Source organism: Salarias fasciatus, unplaced genomic scaffold (genome assembly GCF_902148845.1).
Source record: "Salarias fasciatus unplaced genomic scaffold, fSalaFa1.1, whole genome shotgun sequence".
NCBI lineage: Eukaryota > Metazoa > Chordata > Actinopteri > Blenniiformes > Blenniidae > Salarias > Salarias fasciatus.
In genome coordinates, this window is record NW_021941251.1 from 71,362 (window position 1) to 96,539 (window position 25,178).

The 25,178-nt window shown below is 52.0% G+C and overlaps 2 protein-coding genes across 3 annotated transcripts; both read right to left on the reverse strand.

Moving 5' to 3' along the window:
* Positions 1-255: 255 nt before the first annotated feature.
* On the reverse strand, positions 256-15,102 carry LOC115384523 (BLOC-1-related complex subunit 5). Of its 2 annotated transcripts, XM_030086800.1 has the most exons (5): positions 14,688-15,102; positions 12,933-13,076; positions 12,695-12,852; positions 12,392-12,628; positions 256-268 (listed from the first exon to the last, which is right to left on the reverse strand). In XM_030086800.1, exons 1-4 carry the CDS (start codon positions 14,743-14,745, stop codon positions 12,395-12,397), a joined length of 594 nt encoding a protein of 197 aa, XP_029942660.1. In that variant the 5' UTR covers positions 14,746-15,102; the 3' UTR covers positions 256-268; positions 12,392-12,394. The 2 variants fall into 2 exon arrangements, with proteins under 2 accessions (XP_029942660.1, XP_029942659.1); XM_030086799.1 differs by lacking the exon at positions 256-268 and having other exon boundaries at positions 11,529-12,628.
* A 753-nt stretch (positions 15,103-15,855) lies between these two features.
* On the reverse strand, positions 15,856-24,308 carry LOC115384520 (structural maintenance of chromosomes protein 1B-like). Its single transcript, XM_030086797.1, has 25 exons — positions 24,200-24,308; positions 23,811-23,999; positions 22,754-22,866; positions 21,751-21,954; positions 21,427-21,665; positions 21,068-21,326; positions 20,847-20,987; positions 20,304-20,386; positions 19,977-20,184; positions 19,684-19,869; positions 19,428-19,613; positions 19,194-19,340; positions 18,802-18,939; positions 18,577-18,693; positions 18,133-18,242; positions 17,921-18,062; positions 17,695-17,840; positions 17,483-17,636; positions 17,280-17,378; positions 17,037-17,193; positions 16,801-16,955; positions 16,552-16,703; positions 16,382-16,451; positions 16,194-16,304; positions 15,856-16,119 (listed from the first exon to the last, which is right to left on the reverse strand). Exons 1-25 carry the CDS (start codon positions 24,306-24,308, stop codon positions 15,856-15,858), a joined length of 3,879 nt encoding a protein of 1,292 aa, XP_029942657.1.
* Positions 24,309-25,178: the final 870 nt, after the last annotated feature.

Here is a 25,178-nt window from a genome sequence, read left to right on the forward strand (position 1 = left end):
TCTCTAACACAACACACACTCTCTCTCTCTCCCTCCCTCCCTCTCTCTCTCTAACACACTCTCCCTCCCTCCCTCCCTCCCTCCCTCTCTCTCCTCTCTCTCTCTTTTCCTCTCTGCCTCCCCCTCACTCTCCACCACAAGGTGTCACAAACACTCTGCACCCACTGCCTCTCATTGGCTCTCACCCCCCCATTCTCTCTCTCTCTCTCTCTCTCTCTCTCTCTCTCTCTGCCTTAAAGAGGCAATGCATCACACCCAGAGACCACAACTCATGTCACCATTTAATCATGTGAGGCGTGGACGCACAGCTTTTACAGATGTTTGCATGCACGCGCGTGCACGTGCACGCATGCACACACGGCTGTCGTCTGTCACTGCTCTTTTCAAGTGTGTCTGAGTTCATCGCAGTTCTCCAGACTTGTTTTCAGCCCACGTGGGTCGACCTGTAACTCTTGCTCGTTTCTTGTGCTCAGCATTAATTAGCAGCAGAGGTGTGTGAGCTTCCCCCAGAGAGCTGGTGAAACACACACGTTAAATCATCTCCTGTTTCCGGGCTGCGGGCGGCCGGTGAGTTTGACGACCGCAGTGAGACACTGTCACCCTGACCGAGTGAATATTTAAGTAAACACTCTTAACTTTACTGGCTGATTAACATTAGCACTGGCGTTTCATTAAACATGCTTCACTCGTCCTTCGGTTCCTCTGTTTTACACCAACATCAGTCCTTCATAAAATCCTCACATCATTAAATTTACTGACCACAATTATTGGTTCTTTACTGATAATGCGACTTATAGTATGAAGCAACTCGTTCAAAATAAGAGAAATACCACATGTGACCAGTAGGTGTCACTGTATGACAGCTGAAAGCTGCTATAGAACCACAGGAAACCCTGGAGCAAGAAAAATGTCTGCATGAGGAAAAAAAATCCAGAGAGAAGTTAAAGTGAAAATAGAGAACAGAAAGAGAGCAGCAGCGAGTGTGAGAGGAAGTAGTGACGGACCGGAGGAAAGCCGAGAAACTGTTAACGCGGCGGAGAAAACAAACAAAGCTAAGCTGAGAAACAAAATCACAGAAGGTTCTGGAACAAAAGCTGATGGACCTCTTCCTGAACTACATCAGAGGACACAGAAGGAAAAATACGGGTTTCACCACTGACAACAACATTTTGTTATGGAAAATATCAGAAGTAGAGGACTTAGCCAGTGTTGATCGTGAGCGAACACAGCATGTAGGGTCGAATTCAGACGTGAGGTTAAAAGAGCAGTTTTGCTAGATCTATAAAACTGAGTTTAAAAACCACACAAAGTCCTGACAGCATAATTGTGGAATACTTTACAGCCCTACGTCTCACTAACACACAGCCGAAGAGATGTCAGGGCAGGAAATTCAGCTGTATCTCCTTCAAAATCAAGTTAAAACCTTAACTTTCTCTGTCCACCGTCACCGGTACACACAGACACAACACCTCTTCGCTCAAAGCCTTCAAATGGATCACCAATTAATGACTCCTGAGTCATTCCAGCAAACCAGCATAAATCTACATTCTGAACAACAGCTGGACATGAATAACCCTTCCACCGTTCTTCCACACTGAGACCCACTGTTACGTTTCACCGTGTTTTCATGTTTCTGTCCAGACGTGGCGGCTCGCTGTGAGGACACATTACAGACAGCACTCTCTGGAGGAGGATCCAGTTCAGGAAGGCGGCGAGCTGCTGCTCACTGTGGTGAAGATCCATCTGAAAACAAACGCAAATGAAAAAGGGTAAAACACATAGAGCCGAAAAGACAGGACTTTCACCCCAGACAAAGCATTCCTATCTGCCTGCAGTGGTCTTGGTACACATGGCAGCATTGATTTTATGTCCTGTGCTTTCATAAAGCCTTGTCTTGAGCTAATTCACTGAGGTTCTCACTTCTTCACTGTGCCTTGAACATAGCAGGTACATGTTAACTGACGGATGTGGCTGGACTGTTGTATCTGAAAGCGTGACCGTTAGCAGTACAGGGTGCGTGACACCAATCCCAAACAATGCTAGGAAAGCAATATATCACTTACACTGTAATACATGACCTGTATAGCACTGGACATCACAGGCTCTCAGCACTGGTCCCAAATAATTACCAAATATCAGGTGGAGCTGGGCTCCTTGTGAAGACAGCAACCAAAAGGGGGAGGAAATGAGAACCTGAGGCACCTGTAGCTCTGCATCCACATGTGGCTCTACATCTCCTCTATACCGGCTCTACATCTCCTATATAGTGGCTCTACATCTCTATAGTGACTCTACATCTCCTCTATAGTGACTCTACATCTCCTCTATAGTGACTCTACATCTCTATAGTGACTCTACATCTCCTCTATAGTGACTCTACAGCTCCTCTATAGTGACTCTACATCTCCTCTATAGTGGCTCTACATCTCCTCTATAGTTGCTCTACAGCTCCTCTATAGTTGCTCTACAGCTCCTCTATAGTGGCTCTACATCTCCTCTATAGTGGCTCTACATCTCCTCTATAGTGACTCTACATCTCCTCTATAGCGGCTCTACATCTCCTCTATAGTGACTCTACAGCTCTGAAACTGAACTATTCCACATGAGCAGCAGAGGGAAACCAGAAGCCTTTGGTCCTTCCTCTCTGCCTGGTGATTTTACATAACTTTGTTGTCTTAAATGTGTTTCTGGTTGATATAAAACATGAAAGCGCTGCATGCAGGAGGGAGAGTGACTGGAGACCTGGAGTGGTGCAGCCTGTAATGATAAGCTCAAACTGGATCTGCTCAGAGGGCCAGGAGTCAAGTTGCCAATTTGGAAGTATAATTAGCCTTCAAACCGCTGAAAATGTAGATTCCATCTCTCGCCACGCCGCCATATCCTCATGCCGTACTGGCTCTAATCCAGCATGTGAAGCACATTCATGACAGAACTCATTTGCTTGGCTGAAACCAGAGATTCTTTGAGTTTCTTTAGTCTTTCAATCATCTCCTACCAGTCTGTTAAAATATCACAATACTGTCATACCGATGAAAATTAGAGACGTCAAATCAGCGTCTTTGGTTGAGCCGGCTGCCAGAGAGCTGGAGCTGCAGATCCGACACCTGAAGGTGAAGTCTAGTGTCAGCCTCGCAGTGTGACATGTATCCACGCCGACGTGACGAGTGGAGCCGTGCCATTAAATAAAATTAAGCTGATGAAATGTTTGCTGGGATGGATTATCCCTCCGGAGCACACCGAGGTCACTGCCAGCTGATTTTCATACCGTCGTCCAACGATCTGAAGCGTGTGTGTCTGGAAGACAATCAGAGAACGAGAGCACGGAAAAATATTCACCTGCAGTCGCGAAGATTCATGCAGTTTGCAGTTAATGCTGCAAATGTGCCAAACCACATCTGAAATAGCCCAGGATTTAAATAGGATCTCAGAGTTGACATTTTAAGAGACGACACTGCAGCAGTTTGAGACAGTGAGAAGAATTCGAGGCTTTTTTAAAACCACGGCGATAAAAACAGGCAGGAGGAACCCTCGTGTGAAGAAATCATTTATTTTTTGACACAACATGTTCTGCAGTGGGTAAGGATCACAAAATGATGCCAAACACCTTCAGAGTCTTTTGGTTATGCTCTAAAGTCTACTTTATGATTACCCTGACAGCATTTGTTTGAAAAAAAAAAAAAATTAATATTTGTTTGCTGTTCTAATGATTAATTCTCAAAATTTAAAGCTCTCCTGTTGTGCTGAATCCACCTTGTAATGGTTCTGACAGTAATCTGCCTCCATAGCCTGAGGATGAAGACCCATCTCCTCACGCCTCTCTTTACACTGAACACTACCCTGAACGTGCATGGCGGCGGTCCATGAGCAAAGCGCAGCAGCTTCTCTGTCATTGGCTGCATCAGCCGGGCGCCGTGGACGGACTGGGCTCAGTACAGATAGAAACGGTTCTCAGCAGAACTCCCTGCAGGAACCTTCAGACGGGCTGAAACTCAGGACCAAGCCTGATTCGGAGAAATCCCTGCGTTTACATGGGAGTTTTTGTTCCTCTATAAATCAGAATAAAGCCTAATTCTGCTCAAAAATGACCACATAAATATCTGAAAACTTTATTCAGAATTAAGTTCAAATCCAAATAGACCGGCGGGTTTTATTCTGTTTTGGGAGCGGAATTTTATGCTAATTAGGCGCGACTTCATTCTGGTCGTTCTGCGCATGCTCCGTTGTGATGACGCAACTTTCCAAGATGGCGGCCCGCTGTCCGCGTTTCGACTCGTATGGAGACGATTGGCTCTCTAGCGCCACCTATATCCCGAAAAAGGACCAAAACAGTTGCTGCAGCCCGCAGGAATGTCGTAGAGAGATCAAACCAACACTCACGCGTTCGTGTCATTGAGGTCTAAAAGATTGCTGGAGTGTCAAAATAAGAGCCTCAAACCCCTTCAAAATAAAAGTCAAAATTTTGTGAAAATGACATTTAAAACAAAACACATTGACAACAATGCTGGGTTACCCAATGTCAATGACAGCTTATACTACATTTCCAAAATAAAAGCCCGAAATTCCTTCAAAATAAAAGCCCTTTTCAACAGAAAATGAGGTAAAATCAAGAAAATGGATTTTTACAGAGGAGCAAAACTCCCGGTGACCTGGATTTCGGCCAGCAAGGTACGAGGACGTCTCAGTCGCGTGCCGGCGGGGAGGATCGGTCCCGACCAATGCCGCTTGTAGCTTTAATTTAACGGCAGTTTTAGGAGAACTGGATATAATGAAACGAGCGGATCGACGGGAGCAGAACAACGAGGGCATTTTCAAAGCTGTTAATCGAGAAAGAAAGATGAGAAAAACGCTGTTTACTTCCGGGAGACGTCAGTACGTCACGGCCGCCTCGTCCAATCAGAACGCTCCACAGACCCCGGCGTGAGGGAGGAGTTAATCCTTCGTTTTTCCCATGTAAACACCAAGATCATGAATATAATTCTGAATTACTATTTTGGAATAAACCAATTCCGAATTAAAAACACCCTGGGACCACACTCAGTATGTTTATGGACCAATGACACTTCTGTGAAATTGTTCAGGGACCTTTAAATGCGGGAGCGGCCGTCCCCTGAACCGTGCAGGCTGCTCTCGTCCCTCCAGAGAAGACGGATTCTCAGTTTACATGTTGAGTTTATCACGAGCTGCTGTCAGTCCATTCAAACACAACCGACTCACTGATGTCCCTTCGTCTCCACACCACCCACTGAAGACATTATTTCACTGCTTCTTCCTGACAGAGCGTCCAAAGTCCACAGTCGGCTTCTCTGAGCTGAAAACAGCCAGCAGCCGCGATGAGGAGCGACAGTCAGCTGACTGGCGATAAAACAAGGCAATGCAATCATCTGCAGAGGCGCAGTGTGTACTTAAGATATTCATGTGTGCTTTAGAGACAAGCTAAGCTAAGCTAATTTGTGAATAGATGAATAAATCAATTAAAAATTGATGAGGCTGGGCTCGGAGGCGTCCGCGGGTGACTGGTCTCTTGGTGGTGTGTTTTATGACCTTCTCCGTGCTGAATATGAATATGGATTTCCTGCTTGAGGATTCAGCTCTGAAGATGTCAGAACAAGTCTTAATTAAGCATTTTAAAAGTTCAAGTCGCAGCGCGAGCGTTTCGAGGTCGACAGATGACACTTCACTGCTGTGGAAACGGAGGACGGAGACGGAATGTTTTTTTCAAGCAGTTTGACACAAACTCGTCCCGTCTCTCTGATAACAGATGCAAATGACTGTTTGGTCCATCTGGGACGCATTAGAACGGAGATTTTATCATTTCTAGCTGCCAAACAAAGTCAGAAGTATAGCAACCCGGAGCGTGAGCGAGTTCCCGCTACACTTATGTATTCCACTCAGGCATGAGTTTCAGTGTGTTTAACTCCTTTTGCACGGCGCCCTGCTTCTGCTTTACCACTGTGCAACATTTCTGTCATAGAAAGGATTTCAGAGATTCAGTCTTGCTGGGTAATTCTGCTGGATTCCTTTGCAGGGATGAATGCAGCAATGCACATTTCCTGCAGGTTCTCCTGGCAGCAGGGCTGAAGGCTGTCAGACAGTCCGTCTCACTGCGGCGGTCTTCTTGTTTTTTGGGTTGGAATCCCTCCCAACAGGCAGATAATGATGGCCTTGACTTTAGAAATAGTAAAGAATTTAAATGTTTGAGTCAAATTTGCATCAAAATGAGTTTAAAAGCCTGCATCCAGTCATCTACTCAACAGAACACGAGTCTTCGTGATTTCAATGACCTGAAGTGGCTTTATTTTCTGCTGCAGAGCTGTCAGGTTATTATTAATCAGCAGGAGTTATCAGACTTGCTGATTACCTCCAGAATGGTTTCTAACGCCGAGCTCAGGTACAGAATAGATCCTGCAGCACTGCAGACGGTCTGAACTCAGCAGCAGGAGCAGTGACGGATTGTTTCTGGACCTTGAGGTGTGCGACGAGAGCAATGATTGTGGAAGGTAAAGAAGTCAATACTTCTCCTCATCAGCTCCATACATCATCAGATTTCCAAACACCGGGAGCACAGAGGATCATGGGAGCACGCTCACATTTCTGCTCTGAATTTAAGCAGTCGCCAGCAAACCGAAGCGCCATCCATGAGCTTGTCAGGACAGCTGAAGTGGAATTGATTGCACAAGCCATAATTATTCATCTGTCTCCATTATTTATAGTTGTGACGATAATGTTCCTGCTTTTGTTTTGGGCGATTGCTTTGAATTCTGGCTGCAGAATTTGAATTTGTGGAAAGACGTGAGCAGAGACCCTAAAACACTGCAGAGACCTGCGAGCACCGGAGCCGGAGCCGAGCCGTCAATTAAAATGTATTTACTTCAGCAAGTTGGTGAGTTTTGCTTTGGGTTTCTTCTCACTGATTAACAATGTTTCAGTCATTTCTCTAAATACTAACAACAGCTCAACACCAACATGTTTCTGGGCTTCACTGAGTCTGACAGGAAGTACGATGTAGAGCTGACTGACTGAGTCAGACGTGAAGCTGAGCAGACGACGAGCCGCCGGGTCACAGAGGGAAACACTGAGGTCAAGAGGTCAAGGAGGTGAGCCGTGCTGCAGGAGGAAGAACATCCTGAACCGTCAGTCTGTGACCAAGAGTGAAAACAGCCTCATCCAGCCTCCAGGAGACCCCCTGCTCCAGGACCTCCAGGAGACCCCCTGCTCCAGGACCTCCAGGAGACCCCCTCCTCCAGGACCTCCAGGAGACCCCCTCCTCCAGGACCTCCAGGAGACCCCCTCCTCCAGGACCTCCAGGACCTCCAGGACCTCCAGGACCCCAAACACAGTGGGCTACATCGACAAACCCTTAGAGGAAACCTGACCCAGGAGTCTCAGTTTTCTGGTCTTTTCTGCTGCTCTCTGGCATCTGTCGCCCTCCAACAGCCAAACACGTCTTAATTCTGCAGAGACTTTGTCTGTTCCCGTTTTATTTAGGACAAACTGAATGTTGCAGGCGAGGATTTAATCTCAGAAACTTAATTAAAATAAAAACCGTCTCTGCAGGAGAACTCGTCAAGCCAAAAACTAGAGACAAGTTTGTCGATGGCGTCAAGTCTGCAGCGGTGGATTTCTGTCTGCGTTTCACCCTCTGTTCCTGTCCCCCACTGGGACAGCAGAGACTCTGGTTCTGCAGGAAGTCTCCTCTGAGTCTGGTTCTGCCGCAGTCGTCCTCTTATCTCTGGTGAACAAGCCTTCAAGTATTGGTCATGAGTTTGACCTGGAAGGGCTTCAGATGTGAGCGGGCTTGTATTTCTTTGGACCAACACTTTATGGATGTACACTCTGACTGGATATCAAGCAACCTGGAATCAACACCCGTCGCTGGATTTTACTGCTGCTCGCATTTTTCAATGTGTCCCAGCTTCTCTGGACCTGCAGGTAAATGAAGGGTGTTGGCTTGCTTTAAGGCCTGCGTTGTTTATAAGGAGAAGAAAACGATGAAAGCGAGCTTCTGTGTTTCCTCTGGATGATGAAGATGAGCTGAAAAGACAAAATTCACCCGTTTATGTTTCAAGGATGAGAAATCAGGAAGCAGGGAGAAAAAGCAGCAGGCAAGGTTAAGATGAAAAACCTCAGGAAGAAATGCTTTCTAACAGAAAATGGATGAATTTTTTATATAAATCTCGTTGATCCTGGTTGGTCCGCCTCTGAATTACAGGATGGCGTGATGTCTTGAGTTTTTTTTCTGATCTGTTCGCAGCTCCAAGGTTGTTTCAGATTACTTTGGTTTTCATAAAGAGCTGCAACACTGAGGTCAAACAAACACTTACCAGAGCCTCGCCGGCAGGAACAGAGTCCGGCTCCTTTCACGGAAAACCTCACCTTTAATTATAGATCGCTCCGGCTCGGCTTCCTGCAGGCGGACAGAAAGACGCTTCGCTGCTCAGAGTATGAAGTGTTGATGTGAGAGGTTTCGGTCGAGCCCTCATGAGCCACAGACCTTCTTCAGGTTTGTAGAACATTTCGTCCGTCAGCGTTTCTCTCTATGAAACACAGATAACAAAACCTGGCGAGCTTCCACGTGAAGCCGCATGCGGCCTTCTGTAGTACGTGACTGGCAAACGTCACAGTGCAAAGCATTGTGGGAATGATGCACTCAAAGGACTCAAGTCACATCTTGGTGTGTATAAACCGGCACAACATTCTGATTACTTCAGAGTTCAGGGGCAGTCTGGAAGGTGAGCCGATGTGAGCCGTCAGTGAAGCAGGAAGGTCTGACGCCCGCCACGCTGTCCAGGCTCCGCACGCTTCCTCTGCTTCCAGCGGAGGAGAGCTCTGAATATTTCATCACCGATAATGTGCAGCGAGGCCGGAGCTCCCAGCGTGACGGCTCGCTCAGAGAACCGCCGCTCCCGCTTAACCTGCCGGAACGGGATGAAAGGCAGGACGGCTTCTCCGGCCCTCCGAGGACCGCTGGAAGTCCCTCTGTTCTCCGCCCGGCTTCTGACCTGAGCCCAGTGGTCCTGGAGAGACCCGGAGCGCCTCCAGTCCGTGGAACTGGACTTCCTGGTGCTTTATTTTACACCTGGGTGTGAGTCATGAAGCAGGCGAGGCGTGACCGCTGCTGAGGGTCAGCTCAGCTCCGTGTGTTCCACGTTCCAGGCTCAGGAAAAGGACAAACACACGAGGACATTTCAGTGCAGACGCCCCAAGCTCGCTCTCCCTCTCTCTCTCTCTCTCTCTCTCTCACACACACACACACACACACACACCCATCTGTGCCCCTGTGTGTTTGTGGAACGAAGCAGTTGGCTCAACCTCTTATCTGCTAATCAATGTGAAGAGACCACTCAGGATAATTGATGTGGGACGTGACCGCGTTCTGCCGTGGCGGTCCTCCCGCCGGAGCGTGCACGCTCGCCAAGCCCGGCGCACGGCTAAGTGGATCCTGAAGAGGAGGGCGTTCTTCTGCAGGAGAAGTTCGCATTAGCATATGAATCGCGGCGCATAATGAATTCCTCCCACCTTTCATTGTTGGAAGTGGAGCGGTACATGTGTTCCCTCGCAAGCGGAGCGGCGGCGAACAGAGCGGCGGCGAACAGAGCGGCATTTACCGGCATTGTTTGAGATGCGCCGCCATTGTGCAAACAGTAATTGTTCACAGAGGCGTGTTGCTGTTTCTGAGTTAGTCCATTACAAAACACGACTGTAGCACTCCTACGAAAACACACCGAACGCCTGAGAGAAGGCCGAAAACACAACTCTGGGTTAGCGGTGCCGAGTTCCTCGCAGAGATGGCGGCGTTTCATGCATATTTCATTTGGTGCTGGCGATAAAGTGAGAGGATGAGCATAAACAAGCAGTAAACAAAGAGCCACATTAGTATCCAACAGTGGTTCTCTGGACAGAGACTCCTGAGCGTGGCGGGCCTCCGAGGAGAGGACAGTCCTGCAGTGACTCATCCCGGCTTCCCTCCGCTCGCCATGAATTATGGATGAAATATTAAATCCCCCTCCAAAAAAAAAAAAAAAAAAAACTACAGCGGGAAGAAGCTCCTCAGCGCTCATAAGAGAGGAGCTGATTTGATGCACCAGAGAAAGGTTTGGACACAAAGCCTCATTCGGTGTTTTTCTTGACGGTTTACGTTGCAGATTCTCACCGAGTCTTTCCACGAGCCGTCGCCACAGTCCAGAGTGTTTCTGACGGTGTGGAGCAACACCGAACACCGAGACGCGAGACGGCAGGATGACCGGAATCGGTCCGGAGTGAGACGCTCAGGCGACCCTCCGTGGCCGGGGTCAGCCTGCTGGTGTCCTGCGGCCGTCGGCGTCCTCCAGACAGACGTGGTGAGAGGAGGACGGGTTTGAGACGGAGCGCCTGGCGGCCGGCCGGCGGGCCGTCCATCAGCGGAGGTGACTGGCTGTCAGGGAAAAGGCAGCGCGGGGTAATTCTCCGGGATGGAAGTCAATACCGTCAACACAGGCAATCATGTAGAGGACGGCCCCGTCTCCTGCTGCCGAGACGGCGGGATTTACAGCCGTCCTCGTCCCGCAGGCCGCTCGGGGCAGCTGGTCTCACATGGGACTGGAGCCGAGGATCCAGATCGCTTCATCTCAACCTTCTCTGGACGAGAGGAAACATTTCCACCAGAAACGGCTGTCCTGAGAACCTCAACGGAGCCCACCCATCAGGTCAAAGGTCAACGGGCCATCGCAGGACAGGTCATGTCCCACATGGAGGGACAGTGTCTCATACCTCTGAGCTGTGGGGGCGGCGTGGAGCGGAACAGTTCATGTGTGACCAGAGGACTATGGACTGGAGGACAGACCGAGTTTGTTGATATAAAAATGTCCAACATGTCTTCAGCTGGACATCAGGACAAAGAGGCATTAACATTATGGTTTACATATCTGTTCTGTCTTAAATGTATATTTAAATTATATTTGATTTAAATCTGTTAGTGTATATCTGTTATTTATCTACGTAATTATAAATCTGTCTTGATTTATATGTAAATTATATTTAAATTTATATCCACTAGTGTTTATCTGTTATTTAATTATATCTGTCTTAGATTTATATGTAAATTATATCTGTTATATCTATTATTATATCTGTCCTAAATGTACATTTAAACTATATTTAAATAATGTCATTTAGTTTGAATCTGTTACTTCATTATAGCTATCCTAAATTCATAGCTAATTTTTCTATGTATGGTTGGGCCTTGTAAATTCTCACATTTCGTTTCTATTTATATTTTTTTGTCTGTGCTGCTTAACATTTGTGGGACAAATAAAGGACTTTCAACTCAATTGAATTCATGAAGCCAAGAGTGAGCACTGCCCCCTACTGGCAGGACTGATTAACAACCCTGACCGACCCTGGTTCCATGTTCCACAGCAGACACATGCAGGATGAGACTGCTGCTCCACCGTGAAGACTCTCCTCTGGTTCTGTTTCCAGCCAGACGATGAGAGCGGTGCAACCCATCCTCATGTTTCTAATGTTCAGTCTGAAGAACAGGAAGAGGAAAGGAGCAGAGCAGCCAGCGATTTATATTGAAATGAGACGGCATGCAGAGGAAATTGGATTTCTCTTTCATTTGACGGAGCGAGTTTCCTGCTGCAGACGGTATTGTACGGCGTGGCGTTAATATCCAGCTGGGAGGGACGAGCAGCCGCCGCTCCCACTCCAGCGTTCAAACAATAACCCCACGGCCATCAGGACGCTTTAATTTACACATGAAAGGCTCCAGCAGATCAGAGGAGCTGCACGTTAAACACGACTTCTGTCCCGCACGGCAGCGGCTGGGGATCCGAGGAGGAACCGGTCCGGAGCTGGATCCACACCAGAACCCAGGAACCGAGCCGGCGCAGTGTTCTCCGGAGTGTTTGAGAAGACTTTCAACATGTGCAGATGTTCACAGCTTTTCCTCAGAAATGAGGCGCAGTGGGTGTGATCTGTGTGAGGGAGAACATCCAGAGTCCGAACAGCGAGACAGTGTGAGAACATGCAGATTCACAATCAGTGACAGAATCTGGCGCTAAATATCTGAGAAGCAAACAAACAAACGAACAAGCAGAAAGACTGAAGCTCTGGTCTGAATCTGCGAGACGCGTCCAGAACCCTCAGCCTCGTACCGATCAGAACGAAGAACCCAAAAGTTCTGAGTGACTACAGTTCAAACAGAGGATGAGGAGCAGTTCACATCTTCATCACCACGCCAGGAGCCAGGCCTCTTCAGCTCCTCCTCATCCTCCTCCTCCTCCAGCCGTCTCGCAGGGTTCTGGTCTGAACCCGTCTGCAGGAGGACCGAGTCCAGAACGCAGCAGGACTGAAGTCTGAAGAGTCTGAAGGCTCAGACCTGGTCCTCATTGACCCCCCCCCCCCCCCAGACCAGCTACTTGCTGGCCGCCTCGCCGTCGGGCCGCATGCTGAAGGGCTCCAGGCGCTCGCTCTCGGGCAGCAGGTTGTTGAGGCGCTCCATCAGCGGCACGGTCTGGTCGATGCCCATCTGGATGCGGCGCAGGATCATGGACATCTCGTTGACCTTCTGGATCTGCTCGGCGTACTTGGCGTAGCGCTTCTGCCGCTCCTGCATGATGCTGAACAGCGTCTCCACGGACAGGTCCATCTGAGGGGGGGGACACGGTGAGAGACGTGGACCCGGACGTCCGGCGGCGCCGCCGTCCCGCCTTACCTCCTTGATCCTCTTGACCAGCGCGTTCTGGTCGAAGGCCACGGCCTCGGCGCACTGGTGCAGGTGGTCCTGGTAGCGGACGCACAGCTGCAGCACCTGGGCGGCGTCCAGCCTCTCCAGACACACGCTGCTGGGGGACGTCTGTCCACTCAGGACGCCTGCAGACAGACGGGAGACGGGTGAAGGACCGGGACGGGCCGCGCTCCGGCGGCGTGCCCGGGGAAGACGGGTCTGGTACCCTTGAGCAGCGGCTGGAAGGTGGGGATCTCCTGCAGCTTGATCACGTCCGGGTCGCTGTGGATGTTCCGCAGGGACTGAGTCCCCGGAGCCACCACCACGATGTCGTCCATACGGGCCTTGTGCCGGGCTGGAGACGGAACCGCTGAGGGGGACAGGGGGACAGGAGGACAGGAGGACAGGGGGACAGGGGGACAGGAGGACAGGAGGACAGGGGGACAGGAGGACAGGAGGACAGGAGGACAGGAGGACAGGGGGACAGGGGGACAGGAGGACAGGAGGACAGGGGGACAGGAGGACAGGAGGACAGGAGGACAGGGGGACAGGAGGACAGGAGGACAGGAGGACAGGGGGACAGGGGGACAGGAGGACAGGGGGACAGGAGGACAGGAGGACAGGGGGACAGGAGGACAGGGGGACAGGAGGACAGGAGGACAGGGGGACAGGAGGACAGGAGGACAGGAGGACAGGGGGACAGGAGGACAGGAGGACAGGGGGACAGGAGGACAGGAGGACAGGAGGACAGGGGGACAGGGGGACAGGAGGACAGGGGGACAGGGGGACAGGAGGACAGGAGGACAGGGGGACAGGAGGACAGGGGGACAGGGGGACAGGAGGACAGGGGGACAGGGGGACAGGAGGACAGGGGGGCAGGGGGACAAGAGGACAGGGGGGCAGGAGGACAGGAGGACAAGTGGGCAGGGGGACAGGGGGACAAGAGGACAGGGGGCAGGAGGACAGGAGGACAAGTGGGCAGGGGGACAAGAGGACAGGGGGACAGGGGGACAGGGGACAGGGGGACAGGAGGACAGGAGGACAGGAGGACAGGGGACAGGGGGACGGGAGGATGGGAGGATGGGGGACAGAGGGAGAGAGGAGGACAGGGGGACAGGCCGTTAGTACCACTGACATACACACACACACACGCTCAGTCTCGTATTTCTATCCTTGTGGGGACCGTCCATTGACTCCCATTCATGTCTAGCCCCTAACCCTGACCCTTACCCTAACCCTAACCCTCACCACAACAAAGCCTAACCCTAAAGAAATGTTTTTGCACTTTTACTTTTTTCAGTAACAACAACATGGTCAAGAAAACACTGTTTCTCCTACTTAGGACCGGAAAAAGGTCCCCACAAGGCACGTCGTTCCACGTTTTGCTATCCTTGTGGGGACATTTGGCCCCGACAAGGATAGAAATACAAGAACGCACGCGCACACACACACACACACACACACACACACACACACACACACACACACACACACACACACACACACACACAGTAACACAACCACTGACACACACTACACTGCAGCAACACACACACAACCACTGAAACACGATCAGATACTGTAACAACACACATACACACAACTTCACTAACCTCACTGCAGCAAAAATACACACGACATCATATGTGACAGCACACGCGCGTGTGCTGTCACATATGACTAATCGATGCTGAATGAGGACCAGGACCTGCACCAGGACCTGGACCAGGACGTGTATCTGGGCCTGAATCAGCACCAGAACGAGGAGCAACACCTGCAGCATCACCAGGACCCTGGCCTGCTCCTGGACCAGGACCAGGACCTGGACCTGGACCAGGACCTGGACCAGGACCAGGACCAGGACCAGGACCTGGACCTGGACCTGGACCTGGACCAGGACCTGGACCAGGACCCTGGCCTGCTCCTGGACCAGAACCTGCTCCTGGACCAGGACCAGGACCAGGACCTGTCCTGCTCCTACCTGAAGAGCTGTAGTCTGAGTGCTTGTGCTCGGCGTCCCCGCTCTGCTCCGCTCCCATGATGCCGTGGTTCGGTCCGGCTCGGTCCGGCTCGGTCAGTCGGTCTCTGCGGTCCGCTTCACGGAGAACCGGCAGCCCCCCCACCGGAGGAGGACCGGATCACAGCTCCAGAACACTGCCTGCACACACCCCGAGCCCGGAGCGGGACGCGGACATGCCCCGGTCCCGGTCCCGGTCCCGGAGAGAGGAGCGACCCGCGTCTGGACCACAACGATCCGGGTCAGAAGCTCACGAGCCGAGTCCCGAAAGATGAAAGGAAGGAACTCCAGAGAATCAGACCTGAAGTGAGGTTAATCAGAGAGGACCTCGACTGAAACGTATTAACGGGACAGGAAGAACAGGGACGACCAGCCTCCTCACCTGCTGCACTTCCGTAAATAAACGTCACGTGACCTGCCTCCGTCTGTGAAGACCGTGACACTGCTGCCCCCTGCTGCTCACACACTGACACTGCTGCAGGTTGACACAATCACATTGGAGGCGGGAGTTTCACCGCAGCAGCTCCGTCTCTGCTCACTCATGAGGAACTGTTGGTTCTTTTGTTCGTGTCTTGGAAGAACTGCTGTGTTTTATCAGCCTGCAGGTGAGGGACTGGACGCTGCTGCAGCAGTGAGAACCTGTGAAGGCTGGGAGGCTGGTTGGTGACCGTAGGCGTCCCATCAGTGTCTGTCTCTGTCCTGTGATGGACTCCGCTGTGCAGTCGGACCGTCTTTCACTCACTGATCTGACTGAGGTGCAGCAGACGGACAGTTGCAAACAGCAAAAAACAAAAAAATCCAAGGAATGTTTTATAGCGTTTCTTTAATGAATCAAACAGTTCATGTTAGAAAAGACAGAGCAAAAGGTTTCAAGCTAATGGAACAATGCTGAAATGCAGAAGCAGGAGAAGAGGAAGCGGAAGGCGGGGAGCCTTCAAACTGAACTGCAGAGGTCGACTCCTTCTTCACCTCCTGAACTCTGGAGTCTGATGAAGTGAACAGTGAATCTAAGTTAAACTAACAACTAACCTTCACCCTGAGGTTCAGACCGTCAGGCCACAGAACAACCAGCGACCTGTGACAGAAAGGTGAAAACAGCAGGAACAGAACGCCGCCGGGCAGCAGGTCCACTTCACAGCTCCTCCTCGGCGTCCGGCGGTGCGTCCAGCGGTGCGTCCGGCGGTGCGTCCAGCGGTGCGTCCGGCGGTGCGTCCGGCGGTGCGTCCGGCAGGGCGTCCAGCAGCGCGTCCGGCAGGGCGTCCAGCAGAGCGTCTGGCAGGGCGTCCAGCGGGTCGTCCGGCGGGGCGTCGGCTGGCGGCTCGCTGGAGCTGTCCTCGTTCAGGGGGTAGGGACGCAGGTCCAGGGTCAGAACGCGGCTGAACATGAACTCATCGAACTGCGAGGGGAAGCAAAGCGCGGCGTCAGAGCTCCGCCCCCCGCGGCCCGAGGCCACCGCCGCCCGGTCCTTACGTCTGAGTAGACCCCCAGCAGGGCGTCGGCCTTGGAGAAGAACTCCTCCTTCAGGGAGATGGCGATGATCTGCATGTTGGAGCTGCACTCCTCCCGGATGAACTCCGTCACCTGGAGGCAGAGCGGAGGGGGAAAGCTGCCTGACAGACCCAGCTCGGGGTGAAGAGCGCACTCGGATTCAGCCTCACCTTGGCAATGTTGGTGTTGTCCAGAGCGGCGTCCACCTCGTCCAGGATGAAGAAGGGAGCGGGACGGAAGCTGAGGAGGGACACACACACACACACACACACACACACACACACAGAGTGAATGATGTCCATAAAGACACAAACAAACGCAGGCGGAGGCACAGGTCCACCTGTGGATGGCAAAGATCATGGCGAGCGCGGCGATGGCCTTCTCCCCCCCCGACAGGTTGTCCATGGACATGAAGCGCTTCCCCGGAGCCACGCAGCTGTAGCTGATGCCCCCCAGGTACGGCTCGTCGGGGTTGTCGGCACTCAGGATGGCCTGCAGGGAGAAAGACACACTTCATCCTGCTGCAACTTCACGACTGTGTACAGCAGAAACTGCCTGCGAGGCGTCCGGCCTGCATGCTGCGGCTCACCTGAGCGCTGCTGTTCCTGCAGATCCGCTTGTAGATCTGGTCGATCACCAGAGACACGTGCTCGAAGCACTGGCTGAAGAGGTGGAAGCGCTGCGCTTTGACCAGGTTGAAGTCCTGGCTGCACTTCCTGGCCGCCTTGGTGCTGGCCTCGAAGGCTGCGGCGGGGAGAGGAGGCGGGGTCAGGACAGAGCCTGGGGTCACGGGGCCGGCCGGCGGCGGCTGCGGCGCTGCTCTACCTTCTTTCACTCCCAGCAGCTTCTCCTTCAGATCCGTCATCTTCTCCAGGGCCTTCAGGTTGGGGGCGGTGGTCTGGAGCAGCACCGCCTCCGTGGAGGACACGGCGTCCCTCAGCTGCTGCAGGTAGGCGTCCATCTGGCCCTTGCTCCGCAGCTTCTGTGAGGACACAGCGTCAGCTTCACACCCGGAGGAACCCGGAGGAACCCGGAGGAACCCGGGGCGGCGGCGGCTCCACGCCTCACCCTGAGCTCAGCCTCCACGGCGGAGAAGTCCACCACCAGCTGGGACTCCCTCTCGAAGATGTCCACGGTGGCCGCCGTGCTTTCAGAGTCCGTCTCCAGCTGCAGAGACGCAGAGAGAGAGAGAGAGAGAGGCGGCGCCTGAGGCGGGCCTGGCTCCATGGCCGGCCCGTCCCCGGTCGTCCGTCCCCGGCCGTCCGTCCTACCTGCACCTGGCTGATCTGGCTCAGCTGCCCCGACAGCAGGCCGATGGCGACGCCCTGCACCTTACAGGCCAGCAGCATGTTGTGTCTGGCCAGACGCTGCTGCTCCAGGGCGCTCTCCGCAGACATCACCTCCCGCTGCAGCCTCACCAGCTGCCTGAGAGGAGCACCGGCCTGAGCGTCCGCACCGCTCCGCTCCGCTTCCTGCTCCATACCTGTTCATGTCCTGAAGGCTCTGGACCTTCTGGCCCAGCTCAGCCTTCCCAGCAGCCACCAGGCTCTTCTGAGACGTCAGCTGGGTCTTCAGCTGCAGCAGCTTGTCCTCGGCCTCCTGCACCGCCTCCAGCAGCTTCCTCTCATCCTGCGGGGAACAAACTGAAACACTGAACCCCGCAGGCGCCGGACAGAGCCTGACGGTCAACCACGGCTGGCGATGAGCACCTCCGTCTGCTCGGCCATGCTCCTCTCCTCCCTGCTGATGCTCTCCTGCAGGTTCTGCAGCTTCTTCCTCTGGTCCTCCAGCTGGTCCTGGTCGTACTCCAGCTTGGCGCTGAGCCGAGCGCACTGGCTCTCGAACTGCAGCCTGAAGCAGGAGGCTGATGGAGGGGTTTGGACAGACCGGGCCGAGGAGCAGGCTGAGCGCCGGGGCTTACCGTCTGGAGTCCAGCTCTGTTCCCAGCTTCAGGTGCTGCTGCTGCTCGTACTCCCTGATGCTGCTCACTCCGATCGCAGCGCACAAGTCCAAAAACACCAGGTCCTCCACCTGAAGGCACAGAGCGAGAACACGGCTGAGCGTCTGCAGCGTTTCGTTAGCAGTGCAGGTGGAGGGCCAGGGAGTCGGCTGGCAGTGCATCGCTACATCTTCCCTGTTCTCCCAGGGTGAGCCACTGAACTCTGATAGATCTGAGCAAAATGATGATGGATGACTTTACAACATTATTTAAAGTGTACAGGGTTGACTTTGTGACAGAAATCCTTTTCTTCATTACCTCATATGTTTGACGACTTCCTCCATCAGTAACTCCACGATAAAACTCCTCGTTCTTCACTGGTCACCCACCAAAAACACCAAAAGACTCACACACACACACACACACCTGCTCCACCTGCTGCCTCACTGCCTTCATGTCTGCCTCCTTGGCCTCCATGCTCTCCTGCTGCATCTGAATGTGGGATTCCAGGTTTACTAACTCACTCTGCAGCCGAGAGATCTCCTGAAAACCAGGCGATGCCAGATGTTAACACGAGGCTGACACACACACACACACACACACACACACACACACACACAGTGTGGGTTGTGGGAGGTGTGTGAGCCTCACCGCCTGGCATCGAGGGATGACTTTCTTCAGGAGGTTTTCCAGCTCCACTCCGGAGTATTTGAGGCGGGTCTGGACTCCCTGGATCTGAGCCGTCAGCTGTTTCAGGTCCGACTCCTTTCTCCGGAGTCTCAAGAGATCCTGTCACACACACACACCAAACACGTGGATGTGTGTTTAGTTTGATACTCCTGAGCTCCAGTCGATTCAGTTTGACCTTGGTGTGTTTTGCTGTCTGGGCTCTGAGTGGAGCCACTTGGACGTTCAACGGTTTTAAAAGAGGAAACTGAAGGAATATAAAGAAAGAAAAGCGGAGATCTGCGGATGAAATCCACCATGGAGGAAGTGGAGTGGCGGATCTGAGACGCACGCTGCTGAGCGAGCGGCGGACGCACCTGCAGCTCGCCGCTCAGCTGCTCCTTGCGCTCCCTCAGCAGAACCACGTCCTTCTCGTCCCAGCAGCGAGCCTTGGTCCGCAGGTCACTGGAGCCTCCGGAGATCAGCCCGGACTTCGAGAACATGGTCCCGTCCAGCGCCACGGTCTGCCACACACACACACACACACACACACACACACAGGAGTCAGCCACCTGCCGGGGTCGACCCGGGACCCGAGAGGAGGGGCCCACCTTGAGGCGGTCGGGCCGGTCGAACGCCAGGCTGCGGGCCTCCTTGATGCTCTCACACACCAGCGTGTTCCCGCAAACGAACTGCACCACCTTTCCCAGCTGCTCCGCCCCGGCGTTCACCTTCACCACGTCCACCGCCAGCTTGGCGGTCCGCAGCTCCCTCAGCCGCTCGTTCAGAGGCGTCACCTGCGTGAGCGGCGGCGGCAGCGGCGTCAGAGAACAGGACAGAGCCGAGTCTGGAGATCCGGGGACTCACGGCCAGCTGGTCCAGCGGCAGGAAGGTCTCCGGCTCCGCCCGCTCCTCCTTGATGAAGCTGATGCAGTCTCGGGCCACCTTCTCCGTGGTCAACACGATGGCGCCCATGTAGCGGCTGAACACCTTGGTGATGGCCAGCTGGTACTTCTTGTGGATGGGGCTGCACAGGTCGGACAGGCGGCCATACTGGACACAGAGCGGAGCGCCGACAGTTACCCACCTCAGCCTGGACCTGGACTTGTGAAAAGCTGATCTGGTCTCTCTGATGGTCTGGACGTGTCTCCCGTCCTCACCACGTCTCGAGGGAAGAGCCTGCGCAGCTTGTCCAGCAGTTCTTTGCGCTGCAGCTGCCGCCTGCTCTCCTGGCTGTCCAGCCGGGCGTTCCCCAGCTCCTCCATCACCTGGCGCAGCTCCTGGTTCACCTCCTGGAAGCGCCGGCCGCCCCGCTCCAGCTCGCCGCTCAGCGTCTCCTCCTGCTCACGGAGCTCGCCCAGGGAAGACCTGAGTCAGACCCACCACCGCACCGTCTGCTGGTCAGTCACACTCTAACGCTGATCAGTTACCATTTCACTCAGGGGGTCCATCAAGGAGAAGAAAGCTCTGTGGTTCGGCTCTCAGACCTGCAGGTGTTGCCGTATTCCTGCAGCTTCTCCGCTCGGCTCGTCATGTCTTCCATCTGACTCCGGCAGTTCCTGATCAGAGCCTAAACAAGACCAGAGAACATGTGAGCACCGACTGTGTTCAAGTCTTCATTCACACAAACCTGAATAAAAACCTGGTGAAGAGCTGCTATGAGCAGCCAGGCCTATAGGGGGCAGTGGAACCTGCTGGCACTGACATGCTAGTGATGTGATGCTAATCATGGCTTTACATGTGATTGTTGGGTCGATTATCGATGAGTGTTCTGTCTGGTTTTCTGTTTCTCAGATTTAACCAACTGAACATCACAGCAGCCTCCAGGAGCGATCTGGGATCTGTTTAGCTGGTTGAACAGCTAGCTTTAGGAGCTAGCCACTTCCAAGGTTCCTCTGCGGCTGGAGTTCTCAGGAATAAGTGGTGTGTAGCTTTGTTTCTGTGTAAATGGAACAAACACACTGAGTCGTCCCTGACTGGACTCGTGTTGCTGTGAGCTGAGGCGTGTTTGAGCGTGTGCCGGACAGGACCTGCACTTCCTTCTTGCGGTGCTGGTCGAACGCCATCTTTTGGTGGCCCGCCTGCACCTCCCAGTGCAGCGTCTCGGCCTGCTGGCTGAGGACGGCCCCCTGCCTCCGGGCCAGCTCCTTCAGCTCCTTGTACTGCTCCAGCTTTGACAAAAACACAGAAACAATCACAATGAGGAGCTGGAGAGGAGTCCGGCTCTCATTAGGACACAGGGGGAAGTCACCTGATCCCCGCTCAGCTCCACGTCCCCCCTCTGGGCGGCCTGCTCCTGCAGCGCCTGCTGCTCGTACGCCCTCCATGTGCGCTGCAGCTCGGCCAGCTCGTCCCGGCCCTCCTCCAGCTCCTGCTCCCTGGCGGCCAGCTGCCTCTGAGCCTTCTTCAGGGCGCGGCGGGCCTCCTCGGCCTTCTTCAGGTGATGAGAGGTGTTGACTTTGGCTTTGATGTAGTGGGAGCCAGCCTGGGCCCAGACATGCTCTTGGCCGCTGGACGTGTTGGGGAAGGACAAATGAGTCAAGTTGTTCAGTTCCTTCCCTTTATCACGAACACAGAAGCTAGAGTCTCTAAAGCCACAGAGGAACTTGCCGGATCTCCTTCTCGATGTGCTGCAGCTCTCTGGTGAGCCGTCCCACCTCTCTCTTGTGGGCGCTGACCGTCTGCTCCCAGCTCTCCAGCTCCTCCTTCTTGGCGGCGGCGGCGCTCTGCCTCTCCGTCAGAGTGTCATTGACAGCGTCGATGGACTGCTGATTGTTGAAGAGCTCGGCGAGGCTCAGTTTCAGACGGTTCTGATCCAGCTCGTCCACCAGGACCTGGTACCTCTGGGCCTGGAAAACAGGGAGAGGGGGGAGGAGAGGGCAGGAGGTCCAGTCAGACCTCTGGAAGCGTGTGACAGTCCAGAGCATTCATCACCTCCAGCTTCTCCTGCGACGCCTGCTTCTTCTCCGCGGCGGCGGAGCGTTTCTTGATGAAGTGCAGCTGGCTGTCCTCCTTGGCCTTCTGCAGAGCCTCTTTCTTCAGGCTGTACTCCGCAGCGTAGTCCCGGGACTGGCTGATGTACTCGAACATCTTGGTCCTCTCCTTTGGATCCTTTAGGGCGATGGATTCCACTGCCCCCTGGTGGGGAAAAGGAGGAATAACATGCTCCTCACCAAAGATTCTTTCATCTCCTCACTTAATTCTTTGCATGCTCATCCAAACGCTTTGCATAAAATTGTGCCTCTAAATCATTTTTACCAAGAGTGAACCTCACTCTAACCAAGTATTCATTCTCTGTGTATTTTATCGTCTGTCATATTTACACCTGGAGTATCTCACACGTTTTGAGTGTCTTAGTTGTAATAACTGTTCTGCTTGAGCCCCAGTGGATCTCATCCAGGATCTGTGTGTGTCCACATCATGAGTCCATGGCTGCTGGCTCAACAGCACTTCCTTCTAGCTCTCTGGAGTAATGCACCGTATTTCACAGATAATAAACTTTAGCTTGGGCTCTCATTTGTTTGCCTTTCATAAAAAGAAGGATTTTTATCTTCCGTCAGATCAAAGTTCTATTTAACGCTGAGATTACTACACGCTTGCTACTGAATGATGAGCGAGCATCTCCATCAGTGCCATGAATCTTTTCTCGGTTCGCCTTTCTCTTCTTTGTGTCAATTATTTGAAGGCTCATCCTCTCCTGACACTGCATCCAGTAGAGCTGCAGAACGTGGCTTTGTTGGCATTTCCTGGGCTTCAGATTGTTGGCCTGGCTTGTATATTGTACTGAATATTCAGTGAGATGAGCTTTGATCAAACACCCTGCTCCACTTATAAATGCTTCCCCAAAAAGGCCTAAGCTGCATGGTAGTGTGTGTGGCCTGACATGTACAAGAGAAAAAGACAGATATTTCTCTTCTGTAGCTGTGCAGCACTCCACCTGGAAAACGAGGCAGTTCTGAGTCTTGGTTATGATCCCGATGTTCAGCAGTTCTTCAGAGTACACGGAGAAAGTAACGCGGGCGTCATTGATGCGATATTCAGACGAGTCTCCTGAAGGACAGAGTGAGCAGAGGTTAAGGCAGACTGGAAAAAAAACTGTTTTTAACTCTTTATGTTTGAAAGCTTCAGCACGCTTTTATCTTCAAACACTGGAGACACACTTCAGCACCGTTAACCTCTCACAGAGCATCTGGTGAGTATTTCATTTGAGAATTTTCTGTCCGTCCAGGACTGATGGTGTTTCTCTGCCACTTTACATGATCTCTGAAGAACGAGGGTGACATTCAGATAGATATGGCTGGACTTATTCTTCTAAACTCTGCAAACAGTGTTCCTGATGGTTTGTTTAAGGCCAGTGAAGCCAAACCAATTTCAGCTCAATTTCATCTTGAGGGGGGCAGATTGTTAAAATACTGTCATAAATAATCTAAGAACTTACATTTTTTCTTTGTTGTGGTTGCAGAGTGCTTCTAATGATGTCTATATTTTTGGGAAACTGAACAATTACTACAGAAAATGCCAACAATCTGAACATAAATCCAGTTTTAACAAGAAGTTCTGGTGCAAAACAGTGAATGTCCAAAAAATGTCTCCTTCATCTTCATAACACCCCCACAGCATGGCTTCACTGATATCTCAGTGTTGTGTTATTACATATTTACCATCTGCTTGTTCATTCGGCCAGATTAGATCCGCTTGCCTGCAGGTTTTGGCCCACGGACCTTATGTTTCTCACCCCCAGTTCAGACAGTGTGCTTTAGAAATACTTCTTTCCACTTGATGGATGACTTAAAATATAAACTAAATTAAAACAAGACACTGTGAAAACTTCTTAATCAAAGCACAGCGTGAGAAATATTCGGACTACCTTTCTCAGCAAATAATAGATTACATAGTAATAGACGGTATATATCCACACCGACGCTGCTAAGTGCGCGTTAACTGCGTTAATAAAGCAGAGATGTGCTGTCTGCGGAGAGCCAGCCTGATCTGACCGCTGATGCTCCTGCTGAACTCGGTCTCCACGCCCTTCTCGTCGCAGTACCGCATGGAGACGCGGGCCGTGCGGGACACGGGCCGCCCCACGTGGGCTCCGTGGATCAGGTCGCCGAGGTGCTTGACCCGCAGGGCGGAGGCCCGCTCCCCCATCACGAAGCTCAGGGCGTCCATCAGGTTGGACTTCCCTGGACGGATTCATCCCAAAGTTACCACGCAAGCGTCGACAGAAAAACACTGTTATAAAAGAAAATCACTACAAATTCCGTTATTACAACTTTATTGAACTTTCTTTTTTTTTAAACTCGTAGAAACGTAGCCGCTAGCTTAAAAACTATGAAGGAGCAGCTCATATTAGCTCAGATAAAGAAAAGCACCTGACACTTACCGGAGCCATTAGTCCCGATTATGCAATTAAAGCGCATGAAAGGCCCGATAACCTGCTTCCCTCGCCATGACTTGAAGTTTTCGATGTCGATCTGTTTGAGGTGAGCCATGTTAGCTGGAGGTCAAAGACCGAAGCTGGACTGGACTGGCGGTCAGTCTGTGAGGGAGGGGGCGGGGCAGGGGGCGATGGCGGGAACCTGGGCGCCATGTTGGATGCATAAACACACATTAATCACAAACCTTCAATAACACAGAAAAAAGGATTCCACGACCTTTAGAAATACTGTACGGAAATACAGAACTGCCACGGTGAAGAAATACATTTATGAGCCGTATCTCATTATAACGAGATACTGACACTAAACAGTTCAATGTTTTTCTGAAGTAAAAAATAAAATGAAAATAAATAAAATAAAATAAAATAAAATAACAAAATTAAAATTCAACGCTAATATCTACAGAAGAGCTTTTAGTTTCTAGAGTAAACCAAGGAAATAACTGCAACACTCGGGCATCGAGAACTTTCTTGTAAGTAATTATTACCTTTAGATATAAAATAAACATAACTTTTAGAATTTATGTCTGGTTCTTTTTTCAAGTGAGCTGAACTTACTGGGTTTTTTACTCATATTAACTTATCATGGTGAAAACAACAAAGTTGCTGTTACAGTCACCTTAGGGGACCCACATGGAACATGCAAAAATGACACTGAAGAGACATCTTTGGGACATGTCTTTGATAGTGGGGTTGTCTGGCTCTTTATAATAATAAATGCTTGTATTTGACTTCAAGCTTTGTGTTTCATCATCCATCTTCACTTGTTTTCTTGGAAACAGGGGCATTTCCAGACTTGCTGGAAGCAGGCAAACGGGCACCAAGGTGCAGGTGTGATCACGAATAGTATGGGTCAAGACAGTGCGACACATTCTCAGACACTTGGCGCTGTCAAGTTGCGTTTTCCGGTCTCATTAAGGTTAAG

Excerpts from the sequence above, each read along its gene's own strand:
- LOC115384523 (XM_030086800.1), bottom strand. The coding sequence starts at position 14,745 with ATGGGAGCGGAGCAGAGCGGGGACGCCGAGCACAAGCACTCAGACTAC. Across the intron at positions 13,077-14,687 it reads CTCAGACTACAGCTCTTCAG|CGGTTCCGTCTCCAGCCCGG; the intron begins GTAGGAGCAGGA and ends TGTCCCCCTCAG. Across the intron at positions 12,853-12,932 it reads CTTCCAGCCGCTGCTCAAGG|GCGTCCTGAGTGGACAGACG; the intron begins GTACCAGACCCG and ends GTCTGTCTGCAG.
- LOC115384520 (XM_030086797.1), bottom strand. The coding sequence starts at position 24,308 with ATGGCTCACCTCAAACAGATCGACATCGAAAACTTCAAGTCATGGCGA. Across the intron at positions 21,955-22,753 it reads AGAACTGCCTCGTTTTCCAG|GGGGCAGTGGAATCCATCGC; the intron begins GTGGAGTGCTGC and ends TTTCCCCACCAG. Across the intron at positions 18,694-18,801 it reads TCATCCCTCGATGCCAGGCG|GAGATCTCTCGGCTGCAGAG; the intron begins GTGAGGCTCACA and ends CCTGGTTTTCAG.